Source organism: Erythranthe guttata, chromosome 8 (genome assembly GCF_056151865.1).
Source record: "Erythranthe guttata isolate IM_541 chromosome 8, IM_541, whole genome shotgun sequence".
In the NCBI taxonomy this organism is placed as follows: Eukaryota; Viridiplantae; Streptophyta; class Magnoliopsida; order Lamiales; family Phrymaceae; genus Erythranthe; species Erythranthe guttata.
Genome location: NC_142540.1, coordinates 18,111,293 through 18,124,817, shown reverse-complemented (window position 1 = coordinate 18,124,817; position 13,525 = coordinate 18,111,293). Strand labels below are relative to the sequence as shown.

At 35.7% G+C, this 13,525-nt stretch overlaps 4 protein-coding genes across 4 annotated transcripts; 2 read left to right on the top strand and 2 right to left on the bottom strand.

Moving 5' to 3' along the window:
* Nucleotides 1–774: 774 nt before the first annotated feature.
* On the top strand, nt 775–2,561 carry LOC105962156 (uncharacterized). Its single transcript, XM_012986441.2, has 2 exons — nt 775–1,247; nt 1,843–2,561. The coding sequence occupies exons 1-2, from the start codon at nt 943–945 to the stop codon at nt 2,327–2,329; spliced, it is 792 nt and encodes a 263-aa protein (XP_012841895.2). The 5' UTR covers nt 775–942; the 3' UTR covers nt 2,330–2,561.
* Nucleotides 2,562–2,576: 15 nt separating this feature from the next.
* Nucleotides 2,577–5,806, bottom strand: LOC105962155 (2-dehydro-3-deoxyphosphooctonate aldolase). Its single transcript, XM_012986440.2, has 13 exons — nt 5,534–5,806; nt 5,298–5,395; nt 5,091–5,187; nt 4,933–4,998; nt 4,648–4,707; nt 4,456–4,530; nt 4,265–4,349; nt 3,982–4,040; nt 3,801–3,845; nt 3,269–3,367; nt 3,112–3,159; nt 2,944–2,991; nt 2,577–2,787 (listed from the first exon to the last, which is right to left on the bottom strand). Exons 1-13 carry the CDS (start codon nt 5,567–5,569, stop codon nt 2,731–2,733), a joined length of 873 nt encoding a protein of 290 aa, XP_012841894.1. The 5' UTR covers nt 5,570–5,806; the 3' UTR covers nt 2,577–2,730.
* Nucleotides 5,807–7,395: 1,589 nt separating this feature from the next.
* LOC105962157 (zinc transporter 1) lies at nt 7,396–9,425 on the top strand. Its single transcript, XM_012986442.2, has 3 exons — nt 7,396–8,478; nt 8,601–8,750; nt 8,981–9,425. Exons 1-3 carry the CDS (start codon nt 7,810–7,812, stop codon nt 9,284–9,286), a joined length of 1,125 nt encoding a protein of 374 aa, XP_012841896.2. The 5' UTR covers nt 7,396–7,809; the 3' UTR covers nt 9,287–9,425.
* Nucleotides 9,426–9,886: 461 nt separating this feature from the next.
* ALIS1 (ALA-interacting subunit 1) lies at nt 9,887–13,057 on the bottom strand. The gene is made up of 8 exons (XM_012986443.2): nt 12,562–13,057; nt 11,571–11,629; nt 11,394–11,468; nt 11,196–11,309; nt 11,042–11,112; nt 10,631–10,928; nt 10,244–10,533; nt 9,887–10,136 (listed from the first exon to the last, which is right to left on the bottom strand). The coding sequence occupies exons 1-8, from the start codon at nt 12,647–12,649 to the stop codon at nt 10,082–10,084; spliced, it is 1,050 nt and encodes a 349-aa protein (XP_012841897.2). The 5' UTR covers nt 12,650–13,057; the 3' UTR covers nt 9,887–10,081.
* Nucleotides 13,058–13,525: the final 468 nt, after the last annotated feature.

The following is a 13,525-nucleotide window of genomic DNA, read 5'->3' as shown; positions in this document are numbered from 1 at the left end:
ATTAATATTTTTTTTCATTCTGTGAATTATTACTCCATTCCATTTTATTATTTTTCTAAAGTCCATGTACATTTTTTTTTAATATGTGTGAATTAATCTAAATAGACAATTAAAATGGAATGGGAAAGTACTATTTTGGCTAGATCAACGCAGAAATTAACATCAGCAATGTTGTTTAGTATGGCAAATGTTTGAAACGCAGCGAACAATTTGATGCAATGCTCGATCTGGCTTCAAATACGATGGCGGTGTTGAGGGTGGTTTCCGGGATGTTGATTGGACTATCGATATTTATTTTCTAGTTATGTTAATATTTGTTTTACTCTACATGTATTGAGCAATTTCAAACCAATGAACTTATGTAATTACATAATTAATTGATCTGGGGCTGATATGAAATTGTAACTTCGATGAGTAATATATTGTTCTTGTAGTTTACTGTGAATTAGCAACTAGTAAAATGAACTTGTGACAATCAAATACATTAAGCTGGCATTAAATTGCAGTTTGTAATATTAGAGTTTATTGCTATTATTGTTTAAACTTTAGATGATGGATATGCAAACTTATTTTTGTTAAAATTTAGAAGAGGTTTTGAGGAATTCGACTTGGTAGTGAAATTGTGTGATTTTTGAAAGATTTATTTTAACTTGACTAATGTATTTTTTGCCAAGTACTATATAATAAGGGCTTATAGAAAAAATAATGTAACAAAAAAATAAGGTTGACATTTGGCAATAATAATAATAAGGGAAATAGCATAAAATTAAACCTGGAAATTACAGTTTAGGACAGGAAATCTTGGCTATGCTCAAAACCACTCAAAATTCAACATCCCCACTTTCTCCTTCCACAATACAAAATCAAATAACCTGCTTTCTTTAATCATTCCATTATTCATTATTCTTCTTCCATAAAATAAAAACTAAAAATAAAAAATAAATGGCCTATATTCTGCCAAATCTTTCTCCAACTCTCATCCAACCAAAAGACAAATCCTCCTCCGCCACTACTCTTCCGCCGCCGCCGCCGCCGTCGTCAGTTTCCACTTCCACTGCTTCATCTCCGACGAAGCTGGAGCAGCTCCCACTTGTCGGAGTGGTGCAGGTGAACCGAATATCAGGTGTGCAGGACAAGAAAAACGACCAAAGAAATGATTTTTATGTCAATTTAGGTTTAGCTGTCCGAACTCTCCGTGAAGACCTTCCTTTGATCTTCACCAAAGACCTCAATTATGATATCTACAGGTACCGCCCCTTTTTATCCATCTTTTCTTCTTCCTTTTTTTTTTTTTCTTTTTTTTTTTTCTTTTTTTTTCAATATATTACAAATTTATCTATAGTGGATTGATTTTGGTCCTTTGGATTATATTATATTTGATTAATATTATTTTAGGATAAAGTTGTGTTTCTACTTTTTTTAATCGAACCTCGTACGAGACGTCTCGGGTGCTACTAATTTAATGAAATGGTAGTATTTAATTGCAGGGTTCAACTTTTCTATGGTAGTATTTAATTGCGGAGTTCAACTTTTCTAGTGAATTTTGATATTATATGTGATTTATTATAAAACTTCTTAACAAAATCAAGATATGGTTTGAATATTAAATCGATTACAGGAGCAGGGAAACTACTAATTTAATGAAATAATAACATTTAATCGCGGGCATCGATTTTTGTAGTAACTTTGAATTGGTACGAATGTCGTCAATCGAACATCAATAGAACTTAGGCAGTGGTAACCAATGCTTAAACAGAAGTTGTTTCTTGATATCGAAGTATACGAGGTTGTTTATTTAACTTTTTTTGTTTTTGTTTTTAACAATTGTTGTTTAATTGGCAGGGATGATATAACATTTAGGGACCCTTTAAACACATTCACCGGAATCGAGAACTACAAAACGATATTCTGGGCATTGAGATTCCACGGCAGAATCTTGTTCAGAGATATATCACTCGAAGTACTAAGAGTTTGGCAGCCCTCCGAAAATATGATTCTAATTAGATGGAATCTGAGGGGCGTTCCGCGGGTCCCGTGGGAGGCGAAGGGGCAATTTCAAGGCACATCCCGTTATAAATTGGATCGAAATGGGAAAATATATGAGCATAAAGTCGATAATTTGGCTTTCAATTTCCCTCAGTCGTTAAAACCTGCAGCTTCTGTATTGGACTTGGTTGTTGCTTGCCCTGCTACTCCAAACCCTACGTTTATGTGGGGCCCGGTGGATTCTCGTTCGAATTCGTGGGTGGAGTTTTATAGGGTTGTGACAGAGTCGTTGGATCGAGAAAATTTGGTGATTTCGCAAGATTGTTTGGCTGCCTGTTCGTAGTTGGAGGTTCGCTGGTTTTTTTTTTTTTTTTGATGATGATATACTTTATACTATATAGTGTAAACATTATAATTCAATTGTTGTTATGTAATAGCTTTTGAAGAATGATTAATAAGATTTCGAGATGGAAATTAGTGATGTATATAAAGATTGAGAAGGAACGAACCGTGTGTACTTGTATTGCCAATAGCCATCTTTTTCGACAGAATAATTTATCTCGTGTTCTCGTTAACTGTGTACTATGCTGTCTTCAGACTTGCCAAGAGTCTAACTAATAGTAGAACAACGACGAGGCTGAAAACCGAGCCTCGATTAATCAGTGTATAAAAGCCGACTTATTAATAAAACCAGACAATAATATATTCTCGACATATTTCCGCAGGATGAATCTGTTCCAGGTTTCACGGATGGAACGGAGTGAGGTCGATTTGAAATTGCTTCTTCCCCTTGCTAACCTTCTACAAGGACAAATACACGACTTTTTTTATTAGCTGAAGCACCATATTATTGCCTATACACTTAATTTTGATCGATGATTTGGATCTCGTTTATCGACCGATGCTCAGTGAGCCTCCGCTAACAAATTGTATTAGGTTTGAATCGAAATAACTTACTGCAATTGTGACGAGCTCTTCTAGAAGTTCTTCCAGGTGGCGAAGAGGCTGTATAATAAAAGTTGAACAGAGAGAAGTCAGATGGAGATAAGTTACTGTACGTCTGTAACTGTATTAAAAGCTATACTTATTTTTTTTTCTTCATGATTAAAATTCAGTAATGCTTACCCACTGTGTTGGACCATCAACTGGAGCATTTAAAGGGTCATCATGCACCTAATTGCCACATAATACGTGCAACGAAACATCGCATTCAGACGAGTATACAAATATATTAAAAAAAAAAAATGAGTTGTTTTGACTAGACGAGACCCGTTTTACTTACCTCCATAAAGATTCCATCCACCCCGACAGCAACTGCGGTCCGTGCAATGCAGGGTATTAGTTCACGAAGACCTCCACTTGCAACACCACCACCTTCAAGCTGTTAATATTGAAAAGAAATTAAAAAAAAAAGGGAAAAGCGAATGATAGCATCTACATCGAGCAAAAGGAAAATTGTCTTGTCTCAGCTCTTCTGAGTAACATTAATATTAACGAATATAATATTAGGTGACATTTGGATGAAGAATTTAAATTTGGGGAAAGAGATTTGGTGCTAAGAAGTTTGAGTAACTCCATTGCCGGGTGCATTTTCAAATCGATCAAAATGATTAAATGGCTAATAGTCCAAACTGATTAATGGTTTATTACGATGAACCTCAAATCCATAGCTTCCAAATCATCCAATTCAAACATGCTCTTATACGATTTAACTCGTCTTGCCAAAGATGCATATTTAAATAATCACGCATGTAGTTGCATCAAGAAACTTTACCAAATTATTAGTCATAATCCTTAAGTGGGATACTACAAACCTTTCTTCCAGCAGGTTGTTGTAACGAATGTGTTATATCAGCCACCTGAAAAATATTTATTTTAATTTAGAAAATAACACACACAAGAATCAAATGTTTCAAAGGATTTTATGGTCTAGATTGTGTGAATATTGGTTTTCATGGCATGCATTAGTAACTCGGCATGGATAAATAATCGTACCACAGGACAGTTGGCCTCCCTCATCCACTCGAAGTTACGTGGATCAACAATCAAGTCATCTGCATATTAGACCAACAAAGTTATCGTCTAGTCGCCAAAATGTTGATTTTCAACCAAATAGGTTCAAAATCATGGGAACATCAACTTTCGGAACTTAGAAATTACTGCATAAGAAAATGCACATCTTCAATCTATTATTATTTCATAAAATACGATAATTCCGTCAAATATAGTTTTTTTTTCTAGTAGTAATTAGTTAAAAAAAGGGAAGCTAGGCACTTACTATAGCCAAACATTGTGCCTCTCTCACAAACCATAACATTTTCATTTCCAGCCATCCTAATCTTTTCGGCAGAATTTGCCATAACCTACAAAACCAATTGATCAAAGGCTAGCCATCCAATCTCGACATGCTAACTCGTGGCGCGAAAAAAAGAACCGAGTGAAACAGAACTAGGGGGGAAAAGTACTTACAGAAGGCGCGCAAAATTGGCCTTTCTTGATATTGATAATTTTTCCAGTCTTGGCAGCTGCGACAAGCAGATCCGTCTGTCGATCCAACAGGCCGTAAAAATAATTAGTACGTCCATGAATATGATAATCAATAATTGAATCATATCGTATAACGAGGCAGCATTTATATGATAGAAAGAAATCTGATCGAACCTGTCTACACAAGAAAGCCGGAATCTGGATTATATCTGCAACTCTGCCAACAGCTTCACACTGTAAAAAAACGAAACAGTAGAAAACGTAGGTTCAGCTCGAATTATGAATTATAATAACTGAACTAGATTCCAAATTGAACCTAAGTTTTCCGAATTGAATTCCAATTAATAATTAACTAAATTCCTAATTGAACCTAAGTTATGATTATGAACTAAATTCTTTTCATTACGAATTATAATAATTCTGCAGAAACAATTTATAATTTCGATTCTCATATCTCACCTGGATTGTCTCGTGCACATCGGTAACTATTGGAATGTCGTATGTGATTTTCACTCTCTCGAGTATCTGCAAGGAAGCAACAAAACTGGATCGAAAATCGCAACTATAAACTCGAATATACCAATATTATATCAAATTCAGGCAACAACAACAATTACCTTCAATCCTTCGGCCAAACCAGGTCCGCGAAACGATTTCGACGATGTCCGATTAGCTTTGTCGAAGCTGGACTTGAAAACCAGCGGCAATCCAAGTCTACAGGGGTATGGAGAAAATCAAATTCAGCTGCAATTAATGCTAATTAATTTCAACATAAATCAACTGAAAAAATTGGGGCAAAAAATAAAAAAATGAAATTGAAGTACTTAGAAGCGATTTGTTTGAGTTGCTTGGCCATGTAGAGAATGTGTTCCTCCGATTCGATCACGTTTGGTCCTGCTAGTAAGAAAAATGGCTCCGCTGCCTGTTTCATCATCAAATTATATCAATTTTCGCAAGTGTGTGTGTGTGTGTGTGTGTGAGAGAGAGAGAGAGAGAGAGAGAGAGAGAGAGAGAGAGAGAGAGAGAGAGAGAGAGAGAGAGAGAGAGAGAGAGATGAAACCTTCAGCTGATTGTAAAGCAGCGTCGACGAATCCATATCTCCGGTACGAAAATTGCAGGTGAAAAATGAAGAGCAAAAGTAAAACAGAGAAAATGAAATGATAATATTGGATCTGAGATCTAATGAATACTTTTTCCTAATGTTACTATCGCCATGTCCATGAAACCACCCAGAGATCGTGAAGAATCAATCAATTCTCAGTTTGTCGGTGCAGTTGCAGATATTGTACGGGCCGGGTTGACGGGAATTTGATATATACGGCCCATTGGGCCTGGATTTTTTTTTTTTTTTTGTAAATCTTTGTCTCAATTGTTTAAAGATTAAAAAATTGGCAATCTTAGTTTAAACACTTGGATTAGGCCTCTGGAATTAGAATCGGATTTCTTAATTGGGCTATTAGACATGGTTCTCAAACATTACCTTCTCCTAACCGACTGCAGCCGTCGAGACATCACCGTCTGGACATTACACGCTTTTACCGTCGCCAAGGCTGTCACTGTGTGGACATCAAACACCTTTACTGTTGGGATAGAAATAGCCCGTCTCTTGTAAACAAGGGAACTTCCTCCTCTACGTCCTCGACCAACACATCGTGTGGCAGAACTTCTCTCATCCGTCTGATACACTCTATCAAATTTTTATCGACTATAGTAAATTAATAATCAACTATGTTTCTTTTATAGTTGATTTATTACTTTTTGGTCTAACTAGTAATTCTCCTGCGATGCACGGAATTGCAAAAAGGAAGGAAAAAATAAATATATGATAATTATATTGTTGATTTGCAAATATGATTTGCTATAAAGGTCATTAGATAAAAAATCTGAAAAGTAAGGAATGAAAAATATTAATAATTAATATTAAAAAATTACAATTATATCATTAGGATTTCTTAGGTTGCCCTAGAAGCGTTTTTTACTTTCATATTTAAGATAAACGCTTACTATTTAATAAATTATAGCCGATTAATAAATAAACTACACAAACAACGTAGTCAATTTACGTCTAGTTTAATCTAGAATCCCACAAAAAATATAAGTAATCCAGAATTTCGCGAAAAATAAAAAACATAAGAAGGAGGTTATCACTAATTATTTTCAAATGGTGAACCTATCTCATGCAATTTTAAAACGGAGTTTCACTAATTTGACAAAAAATGCTATCAAATTTCCATAAACACCAAAGGCTTAATGAAGAATTAGTGGCAACTAAGTGAAGTGTGTCACCATATAATTACTTTGCAGCTAAAGTTTATATTTTTCAATCATATAATGAGAGTAGCTAGCTAACTATGTATAACGTGACACCATAAAGCAAACCCATAACCTAGTTAACAATAATAATAATAATAAGTAAAAAAGTTTGCAAAATACAATTGAAACACAAAAGTGTTTGCATTAAAATTAAAATAATGAAAAAGAAAAAGAGATAGAGAAGTAGAGACATAATAACGACATTAATTAGTTATAAAGCCTAATTACACAATAATCCCACTAAAGTACCTTATTGAGAGAGAGAGAGAGAGAGAGAGAGAGAGAGAGAGAGAGAGAGAGAGAGAGAGAGAGAGAGAGAGAGAGAGAGAGAGTAATGTGCTATGGATTTGGATGACAACATTGTGTGTCCATTTGCACCCAAAAAGGACAATGAAAATAAAGCACATTACAAAAAAAATAAAATGATTACTACCTTTGGAGTTGATCATAACTCATATAATTGATTAATATGGGCCCCCCTTTTCTAACCATGTTTTTCCACAAATTATCATACATGACCACATTTCTTGATTTTTAGTACAAAAATAACATAAATAAATACATAAATAAATAAATATTTACAACATATATAGACAATGCTTTATGCTTAGTGCATACACTTTATATTTCTTGTCTGATTTACAAATTATTATACGAAAACGGACTTCAGTTAGTGGAAAATTCTATCTTGGATGCACCAAGACCATTAGATGGGGCTAGTATATATATATAGATACACATATACATACACTTTCTCTCACATCCAATGGACTAAGTGCAACCAAACACAGAAAAGTCCCTTCAAACAGACTAAATTCAATACATGGTCCTGTTAGAAGATACTTCCAAACAGTACTAAATTAATGTTTGTCTGCTGCATTTTTAGGGGCCATTTTTAATTAGCCCCCACCTAAAAGATTCGACGCAGCAACCATTAACACCACTGCCTTTTCATTTTTTTTCCCCACCTTAAATCTCCCCTTTGGAGAGAGATAGAGAGAGGGGAGAAAATTCATTAACACTATGACCATCCATCTCCACTATAAGATCACAACCCTACTCGCCGTCTTCGTTTTAATCAATCCTTCGTTTGTTTTCGGCGATCGTTGCACCACCGGCCGCCATGGCGAGGAGGTGCAGACCGCCACTGGCGGCGCCGCCGCCGCCAGGGAGGCGCTCAAGTACAAATTGGGGGCGATAGTCGCCGTCCTGGCGGCCGGCGCGGTCGGCGTCAGCCTGCCGCTCCTCGGCCGGAGAGTCGAAGCACTCCGGCCGGAGAACGACGTATTCTTCATGATCAAGGCGTTTGCGGCCGGAGTGATCCTGGCCACGGGATTCATCCACATCCTCCCCGACGCTTTCAGGACGCTGACGTCGCCGTGCCTCGCGGAGGACCCGTGGCGGAGGTTCCCGTTTGCGGGGTTCATCGCCATGGTGGCTTCGATAGGTACGCTAATGGTGGACACATTAGCGACCGCCTTCTACAAGAACATGCATTTCGACACGGCGAAGCAAGTGAATGATGTGGGCGACGAAGAGGAGGGTGGTATCCACCCCGAGGATGGGCATGATGCCCGTGTTGACATACATGCGCACGCCACGCATGGACATGCCCACGGAGCAGCTGCCGCTCTTCCGTCGCGGAAGAGCGGCAGCGTGTCGGATATCGTCCGACAGCGCATAATATCACAAGTAAGATCTTCAGAGATCCGTTTAACCTTGAGGTCATTGGTTCCAGAAAAAGAACGAGAATTCCGTCTTTTTTCTTCTTCCTCTTCCAATTTTTGATGGCAAAATAAATAACGGTTTTGTAGGTGTTGGAGTTGGGAATCGTGGTGCACTCGGTAATCATCGGAATCTCACTAGGAGCTTCTCAAAGCTCTTACACAATAAAACCTTTGTTGGTTGCTCTCTCTTTTCACCAGTTCTTTGAAGGTATGGGCCTTGGTGGATGCATCTCTCAGGTAAATAATATACATATATATACACACACATATACATACATATAGTTTACATTTTTGGGAATCAAGAATGTGTAAATACATGTTGTCATAATGTTTTCATCTTACAACTTCATCTGGTGGTGGCCTGAGATATGTATTTATGTATGAAGACATATCATATATTCGAATAGAAAGTTGTATATTCTTACAGTAATTTACTTTTTGACTAAATAATCTGGTTAATTACTTAGGCGAGGTTCAAGTCCGTGACAACGATGATCATGACGTTGTTTTTCTCACTAACGACTCCGATTGGAATCGGGGTCGGAATCGGAATATCGAGCGTTTACAAGGAGAATAGCTCGACGGGATTGATAGTCGAAGGGGTGATGAACTCTGCTTCAGCTGGGATATTGATTTACATGGCTCTGGTTGATTTATTAGCAGCTGATTTTATGAACCCTAGAATGGAAGGCAATTTGAGGCTTCAGCTTGGTGCACACACTTCACTTCTACTAGGTGCTGGATGTATGTCCTTTCTTGCTAAATGGGCTTAATTTTAATTTTAATTTTAATTTTAATTTTAATTTAATTGTGTGTGTTTGTAATTTGTATTGTGTGTTTCATTTTAGTCTTGTCTTTTAATAAAATGTACAACTTGTGGCTTTAATAAATTTTAATTTTCTGATTTTGTAATTGGCTTGAATTATTTTTGCTTTGTTGAAAAAAATAAAATTATATATATGTATGATGTACATACTTTGTAGGTGGAAAATAGAAGAATCTCAAGCATGTTGTCATAAAATATATTCACTAGTTGAGTTGGCTATTCTTTTTAGCTAGTTACACTTTATTCGAAAAAAAAAAAAAAAATCAATCAAAATGACAATTTTTATGATTAATTCACGCATTTACATATACATATAGATTTAATAGTGTAATTCTACATTTGATTTCATTGGTAAGAGTCTGGTTAACCATTGCAAAAAGCTTTTAAAAATAGATTATAAGCATTTTTTTTTTCCTTATAATCTGTTTTAAGGTGTTTGCAAAAAAAAATGTTTTTATTATTCTTAATAACGTTAACATCATATCACGTGTCCGACTCTATCGGACGAGTCTACATTTGAAGCGATCGAATCAAAACAAAATCGTCGTTAGGTAGTTAATTAGTAACTAGAAATGATCAAACTTTTGTTACACCTAAAATACAGCCATATATATTATATATATGTATATATATAGAAGTGCTAATACAAATTCAAGTCATTTATAAAACCCTAAAGATTGAGGCTCATACAATATCAAGATAAAGCTAAAAGAGCATCAAAGTCTATACTCACAGTAAGTTCTTAGTGATCACCTGGATTCGCGTTCCATGACAAATAATTCGGATCTCCGAGTTCTCTGACACAAACAAAAATATTCACATACATATAAGTACAATGTTATATACTTTCGATTGATTAGATTACGTATATAGGAAGAAAAAAAAAGACGAAAGAGCATAGTACCTTGGCTTAATGAGATATATAACTGTGAAAATCGTGGCCAATAAGAAACACAAGCCACCCACCGAGAGATAAGCAATACCGATGAAATCATTCTTTCCTCCGAGCCAGCTGGTGGTAGAAAGTACAAGTTTCTTCTTGCCGTTGAAACTGTAGGTATTGTAATTGTTCTGTAATTTCACGTCGATGACATCACCAGGGTTAAGATCGACTTCGATTTTTCCGTATAATTTTCTGAAAGTTGGAAGCGCAGCAGTTCTCATCCACACAATAAGGTCCTCTTGCTCACTCAACTGCAAAAAGAAAAGAAAAAAAAAAACCACACTCAATTATTTCCGTATATCCAATGCAACAAAATCCAATTTGAATAAATTACGAGTAGAGGCTTACGGGTTTAGACGAATTCAGCCTGGCACCACCTTGTAGAGTACCATTCTGAAAGTTTTTCGGATAAACGTTTTTTCCGAATTTGCGCTCTCTGTCACTTTTCCACGAGATACCTCTCTTGTTTACAGTCAACTGCCACTTATTGCGAGAAAATTCGTATGTATCATTGAATAGACTCCATGCTATAAGACCACAAGGAACTATCGGACCGTTATTCAATGTGCCCTCAGGCTGACATGACTTTGTTTCGTCTTCTTTCTCTGGACTTCTCAACTGTAGATCGCTTCGACTCTTCACATATCTAATATACTCCTCAATAAATTCTTAGTGTCAAGTTTTTTAAATAAATTGAGTATTAACTAAATCAAGAAATATGCAAGAAGCATATAAACTGTGTAATTATTGTGATTTTACCTGCGATGATTCTGGTAGAAATTGTCGAGCTGGTAATAAACATAAATCGGTTGCTTCATATGCCTCCGAATCTGATATTAATTAATCAAATTAGAAAGACAATAATATTATCATAAAAGTATAATAAAAAGGAAAAGACAGAATTAAATCTCACACTAAGAGTTCTATGGCAGGTTTTGTCTTGAGGGCCACGAATAAATCCGACCTTGTCGGTTCTAGAACCTTCCGGAATGCAATCAGTCTCATATTGATCAACGATTTGAACAACCTGAAAATTACATAAGAAATTTCCGGTCACTTTGAAAAATTGAAGGCAGTGGGAACAAAAAAATCAAGCCAAAGTAAAGCATACATCTCGAGAAGCAAGGAGAGAGAAGACTCCAATAGGAATGAAGACAGCACCGATGAGTAAAAAAGCTGCAATCACCTGTACCGCAGGTGCGTGAGAGGGTTAGAGAATGCCATCAATCAAATGAAAAATCTAAATGTGGGAGATATTAAATGTATTTATGCATTGTTTAATACTAACCCATTTAGGAGTAAGAATAGGTTTACATGCCGGAAGTTCTTGTTGCGAAAATCTTGAATCTGAAGACCGCAATTTAAAAACAAATTCTGATCAATATTTCATATAACAGCGTGACAATTACGACATTACGGAACTAATAATCTTGCAGCGTACATCAAAATCACACTCTCTTTAAGAATTAACTGATCGGAGATTTGAAAATATATTGGAATATATTATTAGATAACGAAAGTGGAGTTATACGACTTTAGCCAGTATACCAAGTTACATAACTTCACTTCCTTTCTTGAATAAATTAAATTTATTACCTCTACTACGATAAATCTAGATTCCAGAATCCTCTATGCTTAATATATCATTTTCTACATTACGACTTTATTCCCATTCAGATATTAGTAGATTACGATAAAAATCAAATTCACCACAAAAGCACTGAATTGATAGTTGGTGCTATATAATTCATGAACTAAAGCACGCTGTTGAATTTATATATAGCTTCAATCATCAGTCCAAATTACAGCCGTGCAACTCGAAATAAGGAATTCGATCGAAAGGTTTAAATTATAACAAAAATCAAATTTCAGATATGCTACATAGCAGCAGATACAAAATGAGATAGGCCTCTGATTTATGCAATCTTCTTCATTTCAAAATCGAAAAATCGAGATACTAATGCAAGTCATTTACCACATTTAAAATTCCATATGAACACCCACAGAAAAAACAGCAACAACCACTCTTCATCAAAATTTACCAAAACCCCATAACCCTAGGAAAATTTACTATATTGCAGCGGCTAATCCAAAAATTAGCATTAAACAACTTCCATCATTTTAATTAAGCTGCTCTCAGAAGATTAAAGCCTCTAACAAACAGCTAAACCCTATTCATAAAAAATCCAATTAAGAAACTTCTTAACCGCAGCAACAAAATTTAAAGCAGAATTATACATATACATATACATATATGCATCATAGATGAAGAGAATTACACTTTGGACGCTTGGAATTCCTTCTGGGCGGGGTCGAATCGGCCGATCCAATTCCGGCGGCGTTCGATGACAGAGTAGTGGAGTTCATCACTTCAGTCGAAACCTCTCTCTTCTTCTTTCTCCGTTTCTCGTAATAATCGAAGTTTTACCCGCCACACTATAGAGAGAAACAATGGAGATCAAACAGAAGCCCTGATTTAAAACATGCCGAATTTTTTGAAAAAAAAAAAAAAAAAAAAAAACTCCGATTAATTTGTAGAGGTTTTTGTGTAATTCTGACACTCTTCCCTCCTTCTACTTCAAGATGTAACCTAGCCGTAACTTTCAGTGCACCATTTTCTAGAGAGAGAAACGGGAAGAGATCGGAGATGAAAGACAAAACGGCCGGAGAAAGGGGAAAATGAAAGTTACAGGGTTTTTGTTTTTCTTAGGGAAATGAATTTAGCGTTTTTTTTTCTTTTCTTTTTCAAAGAATTCCTTTTTTTGTCTGTGTGACGAAAAGATTGGGAAAGTATTTTTCCTTTTTTGTTTTAATAATTAATTAATAGGGTAAATTATCGTCAAATTACGAAACAATCCTTGATGTTTTGGTAATTATAATCATCCAATCAACTATGAATATTCTTACACATTCGACCTTTTGGTGTCAAGTTTAGTGGAATATTCTTCAGTTTGTGTTCGTTTTACTCCATTCGAACTCCATATTTTGAAATAAGATGTGTCTCTTGTCTTGTATATTTCAGATTGTTGGATATCATAAATTGCATATTTGCACAAGACAAGAACAAACTAGAAAATGTTCCACAGAATCTAGAAAATTCGGTTGAAGTTGACACCATAAAGATGTACGTGGAAGAAAATTCATAGTTGATAGGTGATTGTAATTACTCAAGCATGAGGGATTTTGATCTTGTGAATGAAGGTGTGTTGATTTTTTTCTATTGGAGTATGATGTGAACTGTGA

Bases quoted from the DNA above. Each gene is read 5' to 3' on its own strand.
- LOC105962157 (XM_012986442.2), top strand. From the start codon at position 7,810: ATGACCATCCATCTCCACTATAAGATCACAACCCTACTCGCCGTCTTC. The intron at 8,479-8,600 runs GTAAGATCTTCA...ACGGTTTTGTAG, and splicing joins GACAGCGCATAATATCACAA to GTGTTGGAGTTGGGAATCGT. The intron at 8,751-8,980 runs GTAAATAATATA...TTAATTACTTAG, and splicing joins TTGGTGGATGCATCTCTCAG to GCGAGGTTCAAGTCCGTGAC.
- LOC105962155 (XM_012986440.2), bottom strand. From the start codon at position 5,569: ATGGATTCGTCGACGCTGCTTTACAATCAGCTGAAG. The intron at 4,531-4,647 runs GTTCGATCAGAT...TTGGATCGACAG, and splicing joins CGGCTTTCTTGTGTAGACAG to ACGGATCTGCTTGTCGCAGC. The intron at 3,160-3,268 runs GTAAGTAAAACG...TGTGGCAATTAG, and splicing joins TGGATGGAATCTTTATGGAG to GTGCATGATGACCCTTTAAA.
- LOC105962156 (XM_012986441.2), top strand. From the start codon at position 943: ATGGCCTATATTCTGCCAAATCTTTCTCCAACTCTCATCCAACCAAAA. The intron at 1,248-1,842 runs GTACCGCCCCTT...TTTAATTGGCAG, and splicing joins CTCAATTATGATATCTACAG to GGATGATATAACATTTAGGG.
- ALIS1 (XM_012986443.2), bottom strand. From the start codon at position 12,649: ATGAACTCCACTACTCTGTCATCGAACGCCGCCGGAATTGGATCGGCC. The intron at 11,630-12,561 runs GTAATTCTCTTC...TGCGGTCTTCAG, and splicing joins GAATTCCAAGCGTCCAAAGT to ATTCAAGATTTTCGCAACAA. The intron at 11,113-11,195 runs GTGAGATTTAAT...AATTAATATCAG, and splicing joins CCTGCCATAGAACTCTTAGT to ATTCGGAGGCATATGAAGCA.